The 13,641-nt window shown below is 36.9% G+C and overlaps 1 protein-coding gene and 1 non-coding gene across 2 annotated transcripts; both read right to left on the bottom strand.

Moving 5' to 3' along the window:
- Positions 1–1,474: 1,474 nt before the first annotated feature.
- LOC107609160 (acetylornithine deacetylase-like) lies at positions 1,475–13,132 on the bottom strand. The gene is made up of 8 exons (XM_021105947.2): positions 12,988–13,132; positions 12,844–12,901; positions 12,732–12,749; positions 12,422–12,544; positions 12,205–12,312; positions 1,945–1,989; positions 1,807–1,840; positions 1,475–1,716 (listed from the first exon to the last, which is right to left on the bottom strand). The coding sequence occupies exons 1-8, from the start codon at positions 13,007–13,009 to the stop codon at positions 1,711–1,713; spliced, it is 414 nt and encodes a 137-aa protein (XP_020961606.1). The 5' UTR covers positions 13,010–13,132; the 3' UTR covers positions 1,475–1,710.
- LOC148571023 (small nucleolar RNA R71) lies at positions 6,138–6,241 on the bottom strand. The gene has a single exon (XR_015908025.1). It is a non-coding gene; the product is annotated as a small nucleolar RNA R71 (small nucleolar RNA).
- Positions 13,133–13,641: the final 509 nt, after the last annotated feature.

The raw sequence follows: 13,641 nt of genomic DNA, 5'->3' as shown, positions 1-13,641 counted from the left end.
TATTTTCAAAATTGTAGACAGGGGTATTGCCTCCGTTTGTACCTTTTGCGCAAGCATTTGCAGCTGTACTCACAGCTGTTCTTACTGGTTCTCTCTATTATGTGGCTGCCTCGCCCAAAGGTCCTGTTCTTATTACCCTTCAACATGTTTTCCCTTTGTACTGACTTATTTTGTTTTTAAGCTTGCTTAACGATCTCTTGCTTATTTGTTTACTTCTTTCAGATCCCACTTATGTTGTGGCACCTATTTTGCAATCTCGCTCGGGCCGTCAAGATTTGAAAAAGCTATTTGAAGGTTCAATTACTTATCCCTGCAGCAAAGCATTAGATTCAGTTCATAGATTCATAGATTGAACAAAGTTTCATTTGGTTCAGAAAGTGGTGGAATAAAGTCATAAACTTATAAAGTTTCTCTATGATATAATATCTACTAGTCATTGATTAAGCAGTTTCTACATATTATATTTGTTTCATGAGTCTGATTGCATTGCCTGCTTTCGGTTTGCAGCATGGTATGAGAAGCGCCAAATGAAAAAGATATATTCCCCTCTTCTTGAAGGACTTCTTGCCCTCTACTTGGGTTTTGAATGGATTCAAGTAATCTTCTTAGCTTTACATTTTATATAATCTTTTGAAAATATTTTTCTGTTTTGTGTAAGATTTTCAAGGATAAACTAATTGGCAATGGTTATGTGACAGACAAATAACATTCTAGCTCCCATTATCACGCATGGCATATACTCAACGGTTATATTGGGACATGGCCTTTGGAAAATTCATGACCACCGGCGTAGACTACGGCAAAGAATCCAACAGCTCAAATCAGAAGAAAGATATTCCAAGTAGATTTTGAAATACCATCCATGGCTGACACAGCTTGATGAAAAATTGTATATGTATTAGAGTTGTTAATCTTGTAAAGGAAAGTTGTATAATTATGTTAGTTGAGATCTCTTACATACAGAATAAGCAAGTTCTGATTAAAAAATTTTCCAGTTATGAATGTTTTCCAATAAAATGGGGGAAAATGTTTGGTGAAACAAATAGCACATTTACTGTTCCATTTAAATTATCCATGGAACGTTTTATTTGAACCACTAGCTATCATGGGGTGAATAATTCACCATGTGACGTAGTGGGGTAGTATATATCCTTTACGGCTTTACCCCAATGTTGACTATGCTAAATAAGAGACAAAAAAAGACATACAAGTTAGGTGCTAGTTAAAGTCAAGTTGTAAACGCAAAAGAAAGTAGGTAAATAGATAAGCATCTAAACAATGTTACATAAGATTCTTCATAAAGAAAAGGAATTTATTTTGAGTAGATAAAACTGAAAATTTTAATTAAACATTTTTTCACATGGAGCGTTATATATCACCCAAAAAGGAAAAGAAAATATATATTAATAATAGTATAAAACAACATATAACTTAGATAATAGTGTACTAAGTCAACTATTTTCGTAAGACTAGTGTAGAAATCAATACCACCAAACTTCTACTTCATACATACAATGAATACAGAGTCACTTAAGGTCTTCCTTCAGCTTTAGCAGCAATGACATATTCATAGGCCGTGAAATGCTAGAATGAAGTTCAACTCGTAGTCTCAATCTTCCTCTAACTGAGCGATGATGCTTGCAAAAACTCGATACCCTTAAGACATATCCGTAAAAAGGCAGTACTCATTCTGGGCATGGTATGTAGCCATTAGACCTAATAGTAACATGAAACGCAAGTGAGTAACTTGTTTCTTCTCTACATCAAGATTCAACGTGTATAAATTTGTTCTTAGGAAGGCCATACCATATCCAGCAGTTTGGACATCAAAACCTTCATCCTGCGGTAGATAAAATAAGAGTTCAAGTAAGGGATCTGAGTGCTAACTGCCTACAACTAGGAAAGATTTTTAATTTTCACCGAGCAACGAGAATGTATTATCACCTGTAGCTCCCGAATGAGTGGCAAACTTCCAGTAATTGAGTAAGCCTTCATGATGAGCGGATAATTTATACGCTTTTTGGTATTGTTTTTAAGTAGTTTTTAGTATGATTTAGTTAGTTTTTAGTATATTTTTATTAGTTTTTAAATAAAAATTACATTTCTAGACTTTACTATGAGTTCGTGTATTTTTTTGTGATTTCAGGTAATTTCTGGCTGAAATTGAGGGACTTGAGCAAAAATCTGATTCAGAGGCTGAAGAAGGACTACAGATGCTGTTGGATTCTGACCTCCCTGCACTCAAAATAAATTTTCTGGAGCTACAGAAACCCAATTGGCGCGCTCTCAATTGCGTTAGAAAGTAGACATCCAGGGCTTTCCATCAATATATAATAGTCCATACTTTGGCCGAGTTTAGATGACGCAAACTGGCATTCAAACGCCAACTTCCTGCCCTATTCTAGAGTTAAACGCCAGAAACAAGCTACAACCTGGCGTTTAACTCCAAAAAGAGTCTCTACACATGAAACCTCAATGCTCAGCCCAAGCACACACCAAGTGGGCCTGGAAGTGGATTTCTGCATCATTTACTTATCTCTGTAAACCATAGTAACTAGTTTAGTATAAATAGGGCTTTTTACTATTGTATTCAGGGTCTTTTGGACGATCTTTGGAACATTTTTCCTTAGACTTGGGGGCTGGCCATTCGGCCATACCTGAACCATCATCACTTATGTATTTTCAATGGTAGAGTTTCTACACACCATAGATTAAGGTGTGGAGCTCTGCTGTTCCTCATGAATTAATGTAAAGTACTATTATTTTCTTATTCAATTCAAGCTTATTCCTATTCTAAGATATTCGCTTGCACTTCAACATGATGAATATGATGATCCGTGACACTCATCACTATTCTCAACCTATGAACGCGTGCCTGACAACCACTTTCGTTCTACTTTGGATTGAGCGTTTATCTCTTAGCCTCCATTCCAAAAGATTAGAGTCTTCGTGGTATAAGCTAGAATTATTGGCAGCCATTCTTGAGATCCGGAAAGTATAAACCTTGTCTGTGGTATTCCGAGTAGGATCTGGGAAGGGATGACTTTGACGAGCTTCAAACTCGCGAGTGTTGGGCGTAGTGACAGATGCAAAAGGATCACTGGATCCTATTCCAACATGATCGGGAACCGACAGATGATTAGTCGTGCAGTGACAGCGCATTTGGACCATTTTCACTGAGAGGATGGGAAGTAGCCATTGACAACGGTGATGCCCAACATACAGCTTGCCATGGAAAGGAGTAGGGATGATTGGATGAAGGCAATAGGAAAGCAGGGATTCAGAAGGAACAAAGCATCTCCATATGCTTATCTGAAATTCTCACTAATGAATTACATAAGTATCTCTATCTTATTTTCTGTTATTTATATTTTAATTATCAAAATCCCATAACCATTTGAATCTGCTTGACTGAGATTTACAAGGTGACTGTAGCTTGCTTCAAGCCGACAATCTCCGTAGGATCGACCCTTACTCACGTAAGGTTTATTACTTGGACGACCCAGTGCACTTGCTGGTTAGTTGTATCAGAGTTGTAAAAAAGAATTTGAGATTATAAACATGCGTACCAAGTTTTTGGCGCCGTTGCTAGAGATCACAATTTCGTGCACCAAGTTTTTGGCGCCGTTGCCGGGGATCACAATTTTGTGCACCAAGTTTTTGGCGCCGTTGCCGGGGATTGTTCGAGTTTGGACAACTGACGGTTCATCTTGTTGCTCAGATTAGGTAATTTTATTTTAATTTTAAGCTTTTTGTTTTTATTTTTATTTTCGAAAAAAAAATTTCAAAAAAAATAATAAATTATTCTATGACTTCAGAATTTTTAAGAATGAATTCTAGAGTTTCATGATGATATGTTGAAGTCTGGCTGGCTGTGAAGCCATGTCTAATTATTTGGACCAAGGTTTCAACTCATCATCACAAGAGCTTTTTTATTCTCATCAATTCAGCTGTTGTATGCCTGATTTGTATGCTAAAGCTTGGCTGGCCATTGGCCATGTCTAGTGTTTTGGCCCGGAGCTTTCACTAAAAGCTTGGCTGGCTAGTAAACCGTGTCTAATTCCTGGACTGGAGCTTTAGACTAACATTGCATGATTCCTGGAATTCTCATTAAAAATTTTGAAATCCTTATTTTTCTTTTTCCAATTAATTTTCGGAAAAATACAAAAAAAAATTTAATAAAATCATAAAAACCAAAAAAATTTTATGTTTATTGTTTGAGTCTAGTGTCAAATTGTAAGTTTGGGTCAATTGCATCTTTGTCACTTTTTCTTTGAATTTTCGAATACCCATGCATGATGTTCTTCATGATCTTCAAGTTGTTCTTGATGATTGTCTTTATTTGATCTTTGAATTTTCATGTTTTGTGTCTTTTCTTGTTTTTCATATGCATTTTCAATTTGTTAGTGTCTAAACATTGAAAATCTCTAAGTTTGGTGTCTTGCATGTGTGTCTTTTCTTAAAAAAAATTTCCAAAAAATAAGTTCTTGATGTTCATCTTGATCTTCAAAGTGTTCTTGGTGTTCATCTTGACATTCAAAGTGTTCTTGCATGCATTGTGTGTTTTGATTCATGATTTTCATGTTTTGAGTCTTTTCATTGTTTTTTTCTTTCATCATTAAAAATTTAAAAATAAAAAAAATAATATATTTCCCTTTTTCTTCTCATAAAATTCGAATATTTGAGTTGACTTTTTCAAAAAATTTTAAACTCTAGTTGTTTCTTATGAGTCAAATCAAATTTTTAATTTAAAAATCTTATCTTTTCAAAACCTTTTCAAAAATCAAATCTTTCTCATTTTCTTATATTTTCGAAAACTTTTAAAAATGATTTTCAAAATCCTTTTTTCTTAATTTCATTTCATAATTTCAAATTCTTTACTAACAATTAATGTGATTGATTCAAAAATTTTAAAGTTTGTTACTTGCCTATTAAGATTTTGTTCAATCTTTAAATTTTAGAATCATATCTTTTAGTTTCTTGTTAGTCAAGTAATCAACTTCAATTTTCAAAATCAAATCTTTTTAAATTTCTTTTTCAAATCTTTTTCAAAATGATTTTCAATCATAAATTTCAATCATATCTTTTTCAAAACTTAATTTTAAAATCTTTTCTAACTTCTCATCTTTTCAAAATTGATTTTCAAAATCTTTTTCAATTAACCACTTAACTTTTTGTTTGATTTTTAAAAATCCTTATCATTTTCAAAACCACCTAACTACTTTTCTCTCTCTTATTTTCGAAAATTACTAACCTTTTTTTTTCAAAAAATTTCTTTTCATTAACTAATTGTTTTAAATTTCAATTTAATTTTATTTTTCTCCTTAATTTTTGAATTCTAATTAACATTTAAAATAAAAACAAAACTATTTTTAGTTTATTTTAATTAATTTTCAAATTCTTCCCCCTCTCATCTCTTTCTATTTATTTATTTATCTACTAACACTTCTCTCATAATTCGAACCCCATCTTCTTCTCTGTGTTCGAGTTTGTCTCTTCTCCTTCTTCTATTCTTTTCTTTTTATACTCACATAAGAAATCTCTATACTGTGACATAGAGAATTTCATATTTTCTTTTCTGTTCTCTTCTTTTTCATATGAGCAGGAACAAGGATAAGAATATTCTTGTTGAAGCTGATCTTGAACCTGAAAGGACTCTGAAGAGGAAGCTAAGGGAAGCTAAGGCACAACTCTCTGGAGAGAACCTGACAGAGATTTTCAAAAAAGAGGAAGACATGGCCGAACCTAATAACAATGGTGGAGATGCAAGGAAGATGCTTGGTGACTTTATTGCACCCTCTTCCAACTTCTATGGAAGAAGCCTCTCAATTTCTGCAATTTGATCAAATAACTTTGAGCTTAAGCCTCAATTGGTTTCTCTAATGCAGCAAAATTGCAAGTTTCATGGACTTCCAATGGAAGATCCTCATCAATTTTTAGCTGAATTCTTGCAAATCTGTGACACTGTCAAGACCAATGGAGTTGATCCCGAGGTCTACAGGCTTATGCTTTTCCCTTTTGTTGTAAGAGACAAAGCTAGAACATGGTTGGATTCACAACCTAAGGATAGCCTGAACTCTTGAGATAAGCTGGTCAGTGCTTTCCTGGCCAAATTCTTTCCACCTCAAAAGATGAGCAAGCTCAGAGTGGAAATCCAAACCTTCAGACAGAAGGAAGGAGAATCCCTCTATGAAGCTTGGGAAAGATACAAGCAACTGATCAAAAGGTGTCCTACTGACATGCTTCCAGAGTGGAGCATCATAAGTATATTCTATGATGGTCTGTCTGAGTTGTCAAAAATATCATTGGACCATTCTGCAGGAGGATCTCTTCACGTGAAAACCCCTGTAGAAGCTCAGAAACTCATTGAAATGGTTACAAATAACCAGTTCATGTAAACCTCTGAGAGGAATCCTGTGAACAATGGGACGCCCCAGAAGAAGGGAGTTCTTGAAATTGGTACTCTGAATGCCATATTGGCTCAGAACAAAATATTGACTCAGCAAGTCAATATGATTTCTCAGAGTCTGAATGGATTGCAAGCTGCATCCAATAGTACTAAAGAATCATCTTCTGAAGAAGAAGCTTATGATCCTGAGAACCCTGCAATAGCAGAGGTGAATTATATGGGAGAACCCTATGGAAACACCTATAATTCTTCATGGAGAAATCATCCAAATTTCTCATGGAAAGACCAACAGAAGCCTCAACAAGGCTTCAATAATAATGGTGGAAGAAATAGGTTTAGCAATAGCAAGCCTTTTCCATTATCTTCTCAGCAACAGACAGAGAATTCTGAACAGAGCCATTCTGGCCTGGCAACCATAGTCTCTGATCTATCCAAGACCACTCTAAGTTTCATGAATGAAACAAGGTCCTCCATTAGAAATTTGGAGGCACAGGTGGGTCAGCTGAGTAAGAAGATTACTGAAACTCCTCCCAGTACTCTCCCAAGCAATACAGAAGAAAATCCCAAGAGAGAGTGCAAGGCCATAACCATGACTAACATGGCTGAACCTGGAGAGAGTGAGGAGGACGTGAATCCCAGTGAGAAAAGCCTCATGGGACGTCCTCTGGACAGAAAGGAGTTCCCGTTTGAGGAACCAAAGGAATCTGAGGCTCATACATAGACCATAGGGATTCCATTGAACTTCTTTCTGCCATTCATGAGCTCTGATGAATATTCTTCCTCTGAAGAGGATGAATACATCACTGAAGAGTAAGTTGCTAAGTATCTAGGAGCAATCATGAAGCTGAATGCCAAGTTGTTTGGTAATGAGACTTGGGAGGATGAACCCCCTTGTTCACCAATGAACTGAATGCATTAAAGAGGCAGACATTACCTCAGAAGAAACCTGATCCCGGAAAATTCTTCATACCTTGTACCATAGGCGCCATGACCTTTGAGAAGGCTCTGTGCGACCTGGGGTCAGGGATAAACCTCATGCCACTTTTTATAATGAAGAAACTGGGAATCTTTGAGGTACAAGTTGCAAGAATCTCACTAGAGATGGCAAACAAATCAATGAAACATGCTTATGGGCTAGTTGAGGACGTGCTTGTGAAAGTTGAAGGCCTCTACATCCCTGCTGATTTCATAATCTTAGACACTGGGAAGGATGAGGTTGAATCCATCATCCTTGGCAGACCCTTTCTAGCCACAACAAAAGCTGTGATTGATGTTGACAGAGGAGAGTTGGTCCTTCAGTTGAATAAAGACTACCTTGTATTTAAGACTCAAGGTTCTCCTTCTATAACCATGGAGAGGAAGCATGAAAAGCTTCTCTCAATACAGAGTCAAACAGAACCCCCACATTCAAACTCTAAGTTTGGTTTTGGGAGACCACAACCAAACTCTAAGTTTGGTGTTGGGAGGCCTCAACCTTGCTCTGATTATCTGTGAGGCTCCATGAGAGCTCACTGTCAAGCTATTGACATTAAAGAAGCGCTTGTTGGGAGGCAACCCAATGTTATATATATATTCTATTGTTATTTTATGATTTCTTTAGGTTGATGATCATGTGAAGTCACAAAAACAACTGAAAAATAAAAAACAGAATGAAAAATAGCATTAAAAATAGCTCACCCTGGAGGAAGAGCTTACTGGTGTTTAAACGCCAGTAAGAAGCATCAAACTGGCGTTTAACGCCAAAAACAAGCACCAGACTGGCGTTTAACACCAGAACAGAGCATGTAATTGGCGTTTAACGCCAAGAATGGGAGAAAAGCTGGCGTTAAACACCAGAAACAAGCAGCAACCTGGCGTTTAACGCCAGAAGTGCACACCAAAGGCGTTTTGCACGCCTAAATGGAGCAGGGATGTTAAGTCCTTGACCCCTCAGGATCTGTGGACCCCACAGGATCCCCACCTACCCCACCTCTTCTTCTCTCCTATTCACACCCTTTCATAACACTCATTCCCAAATACCCTTCACCAATCACCTCCATATCTCTTCCCCAAATACTCTTCACCACTCAAATCAATCCCCTTTTCTCCAAAAACCCCACCTACCTCCAAATTCAAAAATCATTTCCCTCCCAAACCCAACCCTAATACAGGAAACCTAACCCTCCCCCCACCCCTATATAAACCCATCAACACTACCTCATTTTCACACATTACAACTACTACTTCTACCCCTTGGCCGAACCACAAATCCCCCTCCATCTCCTTTATTTTCTTCTTCTTCTACTACTTTCTTTCTTCTTTTGCTCGAGGACGAGCAAACATTTTAAGTTTGGTGTGGTAAAAGCGTTGCTTTTTGTTTTTCCATAACCATTAATGGCACCTAAGGCCAGAGAAACCTCAAGAAAGAGGAAAGGGAAGCCAATTGCTTCCACCTCTGAGTCATGGGAGATGGAGAGATTCATCTCAAAGGTCCATCAAGACCACTTCTATGAAGTTGTGGCCAAGAAAAAGGTGATCCCTGAGGTCCCTTTTAAGCTCAAAAAGGACGAATATCTGGAGATCCGACAAGAGATTAGAAGAAGAGGATGGAAAGTACTCTACAATCCTATTCAACAAGTCAGAATCTTAATGGTTCAAGAGTTCTATGCAAACACATGGATCACTAGGAACCATGATCAAAGTATGAACCCGAATCCAAAGAATTGGCTTACAATGGTTCGGGGGAAATACTTAGATTTCAGTCCAGAAAATGTAAGGTTGGCGTTCAACTTGCCAATGATGCAAGAAAACGCACACCCCTACACTAGAAGGGTCAACTTTGATCAAAGGTTGGACCAAGTCCTCATGGATATATGTGTGGAAGGAGCTCAATGGGAAGTTGACTCAAGAGGCAAGCCGGTTCAATTGAGAAGACCGGACCTTAAGCCTGTAGCTAGAGGATGGTTGGAGTTCATCCAACGCTCTATCATTCCTACTAGCAACCGATCCGAAGTAACTGTGGATTGGGCCATCATGATCCATAGTATCATGATTGGGGAGGAAGTGAAAGTTCATGAGATTATACCTCAAGAACTCTACAAGGTGGCTGACAAGTCCTCCACTTTGGCAAGGTTAGCCTTTCCTCACCTCATTTGCCATATCTGCAATTCGGATGGGATTGACATAGAGGGAGATATCCTCATTGATGAGGACAAGCCCATCACTAATAAAAGGATGGAGCAAACAAGAGAGCCCACTCATGGACCTCAACAAGAGCATGATGAAATTCCTCATCATGAAATTCCTGAGATGCCTCAAGGGATGCACTTTCCTCCACAAAACTATTGGAAGAAAATCAACACCTCCCTAGGAGAATTAAGTTCCAACATGGGACAACTAAGGATGGAGCACCAAGAGCACTCCATCATTCTCCATGAGATCAGAGAAGATCAAAGAGCTATGAGGGAGGAGCAAAAAAGGCAAGGAAGAGACACAGAGAAGCTCAAGAACACTATTGGTTCTTCAAGAGGAAGAAGACGCCACCCTCACTAAGGTAGACCCGTTCCTTAATCTCCTTGTCTAGTTAATTTTTTTTTTGTTTTCGTTCTCTATGCTTTATTTTTATTTATGTTTGTGTCTTATTACATGATCATTAGGGTCTAGTATCCATGCCTTAAAGCTATGAATATCCTATGAATCCATCACCTCTCTTAAATGAAAGATGTTTTAATTACGAAAGAAAAATAAGTACATGAATTTTGAATTCATCCTTGAAATTAGTTTGATTATTTTGATGTGGTGGCAATACTTTTTGTTTTCTGAATGAATGCTTGAACAGTGCATATGTCTTTTGAATTTGTAGTTTATGAATGTTAAAATTGTTGGCTCTTGAAAGAATGATGAAAAAGAGAAATGTTATTGATAATCTGAAAAATTATAAAATTGATTCTTGAAGCAAGAAAAAACAGTGAATACAAAAGCTTGCAGAAAAAAATGGCGAAAAAAAAAGAGAGAAAGAAAAAGAAAAGTAAGTAGAAAAAGCCAATAACTCTTTAAACCAAAAGGCAAGGGAAAAAAAAGGATCCAAGGCTTTGAGCATCAGTGGATAGGAGGGCCCAAAGGAATAAAATCCTGGCCTAAGTGGCTAAACCAAGTTGTCCCTAACCATGTGCTTGTGGCGTGAAGGTGTCAAGCCAAAAGCTTGAGACTGAGCGGTTAAAGTCATGATCCAAAGTAAAAAAAAAAAAGAGTGTGTTTAAGAACTCTGGACACCTCTAACTGGGGACTCTAGCAAAGCTGAGTCACAATCTGGAAAAGGTTCACCCAATTATGTGTCTGTGGCATTTATGTATCCGGTGATAATACTGGAAAACAAAGTGCTTAGGGCCACGACCAAGACTCATAAAGTAGCTGTGTTCAAGAATCAACATACTGAACTAGGAGAATCAATAACACTATCTGAATTCTGAGTTCCTATAGATGCCAATCATTCTAAACTTCAAAGGATAAAGTGAGATGCCAAAACTGTTCAGAGGCAAAAAGCTACTAGTCCCGCTCATCTAATTGGAGCTAAGTTTCATTGATATTTTGAAATTTAATAGTATATTCTCTTCTTTTTATCCTATTTAATTTTCAGTTGCTTGGGGACAAGCAACAATTTAAGTTTGGTGTTGTGATGAGCGGATAATTTATACGCTTTTTGGCATTGTTTTTAAGTAGTTTTTAGTATGATTTAGTTAGTTTTTAGTATATTTTTATTAGTTTTTAAATAAAAATCACATTTCTGGACTTTACTATGAGTTTGTGTGTTTTTCTGTGATTTCAGGTAATTTCTAGCTGAAATTGAGGGACTTGAGCAAAAATCTGATTCAAAGGCTGAAGAAAGACTGTAGATGTTGTTGGATTCTGACCTCCCTGCACTCGAAATGGATTTTCTGGAGCTACAGAAATCCAATTGGCGTGCTCTCAATTGCGTTGGAAAGTAGACATCCAGGACTTTCTTGAAATATATAATAGTCTATACTTTACCCGAGTTTATATAACGCAAACTGGCGTTCAAACACCAATTTCCTGCCCTATTCTGGAGTTAAACGCCAGAAACAGGCTACAACCTGGCGTTTAACTCCAAAAAGAGTCTCTACACATGAAAGCTCAATGCTCAGCCCAAGCACACACCAAGTGGGCCCGAAAGTGGATTTCTGCATCATTTACTTATCTCTGTAAACCCTAGTAACTAGTTTAGTATAAATAGGACTTTTTACTATTGTATTCAGGGTCTTTTGGACGATCTTTGGAACATTTTTCCTTAGACTTGGGGGCTGGCCATTCGGCCATGCCTGGACCATCATCACTTATGTATTTTCAACGGTAGAGTTTCTACACACCATAGATTAAGGTGTGGAGCTCTGCTGTTCCTCATGAATTAATGCAAAGTACTATTGTTTTCTTATTCAATTCAAGCTTATTCCTATTCTAAGATATTCGCTTGCACTTCAACATGATGAATATGATGATCCATGACACTCATCACTATTCTCAACCTATGAACGCGTGCCTGACAACCACTTCTGTTCTACTTTGGATTGAGCGTTTATCTCTTAGCCTCCATTCCGAAAGATCGGAGTCTTCGTGGTATAAGCTAGAATTATTGGTAGCCATTCTTGAGATCCGAAAAATCTAAACCTTGTCTGTGGTATTCCGAGTAGGATCTGGGAAGGGATGACTATGACGAGCTTCAAACTCGCGAGTGTTGGGCGTAGTGACAGACGCAAAAGGATTTTGGTGTCGTTGCTAGAGATCACAATTTCGTGCACCACTTCACATGCCCAACTACTTCTTTAGTTGCTTTGCACAAAACATGGTAGCCTCTGGAATTAAGATCACAAGCTACTCCAGAATTTGCCTCATCAAAAGTTAGAGTAAGGCTGTAGAAGAATGCAAAAGAAGCCTTAATAGCTACACATACGTGAAAATTAAAAATCAAGGGATCCAAACCTTAATAGCTAAATATAGTGGAGGATAAATAAGTCAAACCTTCCCCTTAAGTCATCATCAGGCAAGACATATTTTGAAACAGGACCCCGTGTTTCTAGCTTATGTATGTTGAGATTAATGTTATCCACATATTCTTGCAGCTTTGTTAGTACATCCTTCACACTGAACAAAGTATTAGACCACAGGATATGCTTGAAAAATCATTGAAATCTCTTATTCTCACATGTTTTTTTCTACCTTTACGGAATTACTTTGCAAATGAAATATACTAGTAAAATGAAGAATAAAAAATTGGATCCAAAGTTCCAAAAAGAGCACAACTTTGGCCATATTATAAGATGTTACTTACTTGTAAAATGGGGTTAACCTGCAACACACAAAATAAAAACATCACTAATGCCATATCAAAACCATTCCTAAAAGAAAAATCTAGATTGATTGTAATTTCCTAGAGCATAAACCTGACATCTCCTGAAATAGTACATTCCCCTGGAATTTGGTTGATTCCACCTCCAGGATCTATGGTAGAAAATATAATCATGAATATTGAAGATCTTATATTAAAAAAGAAGTACTAAAGTAATAATTTGAGCCCACAAACTTACAGCTCCATTGGGTTGGTTTCATGGTTGATGCGGTTGCAAACCCATAGATCTGTTCCTGTGGATGTGGTGGAAAGTCTTCATAAAATCATGACTGGATTTCCTTTAGAGCATCCATGGATAGCTCCAGAGGATTTATAGCCTGCAAGAAACCAAATATGAAATAATAGACAAGTTAACAACTCAGTACTTACAATATTATAAAGCTTAAGAGTCGAAGTCATAGAAAACATTAAAATTATAAAAAAATGTATTGATTGGTCAATACTTGGTCAAGTTTCCACGTAGCAGGGGTAAGGCCTAAAGACAAAAGCAACTACAGAATTGGTTATAATCTACTTTGATAGTCACAGAACCAAGACAAGCTTTTTTCTTCTCTCTTGTTTTGTCATCAAGAATACAGTTTAGTAGAGAAGGAGTAAAATTGGAATAATTATGTTTACTTACACACACATACCACATCTCTCACAAAATCAAGAATTAGAACTTCATTATTGACTTATTAATATTATATATCATACTCATCAAATAAAAAAACCAAAATAAAAATAATAGTAGTAGAAAATGCCATAGCCGAGCGAAATGTTAAAGGTAGTACTATATGAATGAAGAGCATACTTTATGAGCTAACCCACTGTGAAAGAGTTTTCCGGTGAC

The sequence above is a fragment of the Arachis ipaensis genome, chromosome B3 (assembly GCF_059453495.1).
Source record: "Arachis ipaensis isolate K30076 ecotype BB chromosome B3, ASM5945349v1, whole genome shotgun sequence".
NCBI lineage: Eukaryota > Viridiplantae > Streptophyta > Magnoliopsida > Fabales > Fabaceae > Arachis > Arachis ipaensis.
This window is presented reverse-complemented; position numbering and strand designations above follow the sequence as displayed.